At 31.8% G+C, this 4,750-nt stretch overlaps 1 protein-coding gene across 1 annotated transcript in view; it reads left to right on the forward strand.

The window, feature by feature from the left end:
• Window positions 1-485: 485 nt before the first annotated feature.
• Window positions 486-4,750, forward strand: part of LOC106475099 (omega-amidase NIT2-like) — a gene marked incomplete at its 3' end in the record, with an annotated part of 26,382 nt that continues 22,117 nt past the window's right edge. Inside the window, exons 1-3 of the mRNA XM_013935795.2 lie at window positions 486-792; window positions 3,625-3,743; window positions 4,526-4,646. Coding sequence (XP_013791249.1) covers window positions 777-792; window positions 3,625-3,743; window positions 4,526-4,646 — 256 coding nt within the window. The remainder of the gene's footprint in view (window positions 793-3,624; window positions 3,744-4,525; window positions 4,647-4,750) is intronic.

Below are 4,750 nucleotides of genomic sequence, written 5' to 3' on the forward strand. Positions count from 1 at the left end.
ATGGTGTTGGCCCCACTGTTAATTTGGATGTAGAAATGGCAGTCCGTGGAATTAATGTTTATTTATGGTCCAAAAGGAGGTTCGTTCGCGTCTTCCCACCCCCCACTCTCGGCGATGCCCTTCCTAGTGCATGCATTTATATTTTAAATTTCAACATCATCAACATGGAAGACATTTTATACCTTAACATTCAACTTATTGTAGAGCTGGGGAACTTTGTCAGTGTGTCACCTTCCATCATCTACTTTGTGAAAAAGAAAATTACAACTTCTTTAAATTTTTTTCAGACAGTTTAACAATGGCGCCGAGACAGAGAATGGGCCCGGCATGGCCGGGTGGTTAGAGCGCTTGATTCGCAATCTGAGTGTCACGGGTTCCAATACCCGTCCCACCAAACATGCCCGCCCTTTCAGCCGTGGGTGTGTTATAACTGTGTAACCACTATCCGTTGGTAACAGTGTAGCCCAAGAATTGGCGGTGGGTGGTGATGACTAGCTGCTTTCTCTCTAGTCTTTCACTGCTAAATTAAGGACAGCTAGCACAGAGAGCCCTTGTGTAGCTTTGCTCGAAATTCAAAACAAACAAGCAGAGAAAGAATTAATGCTCGTTCATTCATCTAATACAAGTACAGTAAAATTACTCAATAGAGGGCAAACTTGGGTTACAGAATCGGTTGAAGTATCAAAATTTCTGCGCTAACTGCACATGCGCTTTGTATTTTTTTAGAAGTTTACGAACAACGCTGTAAAAGATTTGCGGAACAGAAGGAGGGAAGAATGATGGCTGCAAATAGTAAGTAAAATTAAACTTAAGAACAACAACGAGAATAGATGAGAAGTTTTTTGTGTATGTATCTGTCGATTCATATTTGTTTTATTAAAGCTCATTGTTATTGTATTCAGTTATAGATGTATTATGAATTCATTTGTTATTGGGAGGCAGCCTTTTTGTTTTAGATCGATTGGTGCTAAGTAACTTTAGTAAGTAAGTTTTTAATGTATTTATTAAGGGCCATACGTGGCCATTGCATTCACAATAACCTGTTATGCAACGAGAAATTTCTACCAGTGTACCAGTAATTTTCAAGGTTTTACGAGTTTAGATGTGTTTAACGGGCGAACAGTAGTATAACTACTTTACAAAGTAAATGTACAAGTTCTGACTGATGAGTTGGTTAATTCAAGTAGAATAAATAATTATATTGAAACAACTTGATGTTAAAATATATAACTAATATAATGACTTCACCAACTTAATTCATGTCATAACCGAAATAGTTATTCACGTAATTTGCTATTAATATTATACATGACGTCAAAACCATTAATTAATGTGTAGTACTAGTATGCGAGCCAGATGTATTGTTAGTAACAGATGTGGTTTGGTTGATATGTTATTTGTTGCTATATATTACTATTAGTATATATTATTTTCCAAATTCACTCATATCACAAGTTCTTATTATTTCCACATTTCTTTTGCTCCCAAGGTTTGCAGGTTAACTGCATACACTGCAGGCCCATTAGTGTTTTTCCTTTTTGCTATATGGGTATTTGTTTACTGATTTTTACACTTGTTAATATTGTTACCATGGCACATTTACTACTAAATTTCATTGTATATATTTATTAAAATATAATTATCTTTTGGCATACTAGAGCGTAGGCAGAAGTTTATTTCAGAAACAAGTCACTAAATGCATTTATAAGATCAAAACATTTGTAAATGAATAATTTAATGTGAAAAGTTCAATAAAATAACATATAGACAATAAGAAACCATTTGATCATTCAAAGCTATTATACATGAAATTATCAGTTCTTCCTTTTAAACTTATATACAGTGCTGGTCTTACCTACTACTACTGCTACTAAAACTGTCTTAACTGGAGGCTAGCCTGTCTTTATCCAAATCTCACTTTTTTTTTTATCCTCTCATTCTCTTGTCTTCAAAATATAGTCCAAAGAAACTTACTGAGACTGATTCCCCACATAATCTTGTGTACCTTCATTAACATCACTTCATATCCCTTCTTACCACAAGAGAAAACAGCTAAGAGAGATCAACTTAATCACATAAGATAGCCTTTAATCCTTGGTATTATTCTAGTAGCTCTCCTCTGGACCCTTTCTAATAAGTCAATATCCTTTATTACTACTTTCAACTGAGGCTTAATCAGTGATTTCTATAAAAAGGTAATTACCTCTTTTGACTTGTAATCAGTATGTCTGTACATACACCTTAAAATTCTGTTAGCTTTTATACTAGAAACAGAGCACTGCCTTGATGGCTTGAGTGACTTATACACCACTGTGCAAGATCCTTTTCTTCTGTCATGCTGTTGAATGGGGTTTCATTTATATTTAGATGTGTGATTCAAATTATGATAATCCAACTGCATTATCTTGTGTTCAGTATAATTAAAAGTCGCTTGCTAAATATTTGTCCAACTAAACAATTGCTCCAAGTCGTTCTAAATATAGGATCTGATCAAGAGTTTAATGGCATTAGTAACAATATCATTAATGTAAATAAGAAAAAGCAAAGGTATTCCAATAATAACAAGATTTAAATTTGAATAGACTCCATTAAAAACAACTTTTTCATTTTTACCATCCAACTATTGTACAATTTAATTTTTTAGTCTTTCTTTAATCTCCACCAAAGTGATTTTATTAGCAAATCTTTTGTATGATATCAGAAGCTTTTCAAAATGTAAGTACACCAAGCCCACACCCTTTCTGTCACCCAAATAACAAGTAAGATTTTTGGAAAAAAAATTAACACATTAATGGGAAAATTTCCACTAGTGAATCCCTGTTTAATTTGTTTTAATGATCTGTTAGACTCGATGGCTGTACAAAGCTTCTTTTATCAAACACTATAAAATTATTCCCATTACAGAAGACTAACTGGTGTATAATTTTCATGGCTACTGTTATCATAAACTTTAAAATCAAGAGAGACCTGCATCTCTGAACTTTGATCTCCGTTAAAACCTCTTTAAAGTTTTTCTTAATCTATCAGTCTTTCTTTAACAGCAAGATAATAACATCCACTTGGTTCAGGTCAATTCCAAGTTCTCTTATTTCCCATGCTCAGGAATTTTACCAACACCCCCCCCCCCTGCCATTTGTAGAAAAAGAAGGGAATATTTATTTATCAGCTAGCTGTCACAAAATCCTTAGTGCCTCCTGCATCAGTCATTTTATTTCATTGTAAAATAAGACCCAAAACTTGAGCACTTTTGAATAGTTCACTATTCTTCTTCTTCTGAAGAATAGTCAACTATTCGAAAGCACTCGAGTTTTCAGTCTTATTTTAAGTTTATTACACTTTCTATGTGATCCTTTGTGCTAACTCTTTTATCAAGATTTCATTGTAAAAATAGTCTGAGCTCTATCAGTGTGTGTGTTCTGGCATTATACACAAGTGTTTTAGTGTTTAGTTTCATTTAAATGTTTAATGGAAAAAAAAAAGGTTTTTTCATCCTTATAAGTCTTAAAAACATTTACATTCCTTACCAATATTTATGGCCAAATAAATTTTAGCTTGAATAATTTTCGGAATTTTTTCTATTACTGTATATTTGTTTTTATGTTTAGGTATTAATCCTTGTTTCAGAGTTTCGCATTGCTTTGATACAGCTTGCTGTTAGTGCAAACAAGCAACATAATCTTCAGCGAGCTGCTTGCTTAATCTCTGAAGCTTCCAAAGAAGGTGCAAAAATCATATGCTTGCCAGTGAGTACTAGTTGTCAGTAGTAAGATAAAGTTTCAAGACTTAATTTTTGTTTATAATGACAGAAGATTCTCAATTCATGAACTGATGTTCTTTGTATGTCAAAATATTAATTACTGATAAAGCAAGTCTGTTCCTAATAGATCAGTATACATTTTGTAAGTTTCATTATGAAATAAAAGAAACATTTTTTTTCAATTATGTATTCTTTTATTTAAATGTTTTAAAAAAATAACTAGAAAAATTTTGAAATCGTATTTACCATTCTTCTACAGAATTAAAACCGAATGTGCTAAATTATTATGTATGTACAACCTTTTTTAGAAGCAAGCAGATTTAGAATATACATGTTTAGAGCATTGTATTACATATTTGTACCTTTTAAAATAAGTCTGTCTGTTGGATTTATTTCAAAAGGAATTTCTTTTGAAAAGAACCAGAATTGAGATTTTTTATATGTTGATTTATTGAGTTAAATGTATACTATTCAGTTTGTTCAGGCAATTTTTTCCCATCTTAGATTTATGTAAGAAAGAAATTTCAGGTTTAATTTCATAAAGTTTCCATGACACACATTATTTATTTTTCTTGATTACAAAAACATTTTTTGCATACATTCAACTTCATATTGAATGTTTGAAATTATTTTGCATTGATTGAATAAATGATCAGTAATTGTAAAATGTCATAAAAAATTATGTCTATTATTATACGTTGCAAGTGCTTACTAGACATGTTTATTTATGTTACCTGTGTACATTTTTGTGTCTTTTCTGTTTTAAAGGAAGGATTTAATTCTCCATATGGAGTGGAGTATTTTGAGAAATATCAGGAGTCAATTCCTGGGGAAACAAGCAAGATGCTTGAAAAGGCTGCCAAAGAAAATTATGTCTATCTAATTGGAGGTAACTATATATGTCAACCTGTGTTTTTCAGTATTAATTGCAAATATGTATGTGTAAATGTTTATTATATCAATGTTGCTTTTTTTTAGATGAAAAACCTGAAC

Source organism: Limulus polyphemus, unplaced genomic scaffold (genome assembly GCF_000517525.1).
Source record: "Limulus polyphemus unplaced genomic scaffold, Limulus_polyphemus-2.1.2 Scaffold8085, whole genome shotgun sequence".
NCBI lineage: Eukaryota > Metazoa > Arthropoda > Merostomata > Xiphosura > Limulidae > Limulus > Limulus polyphemus.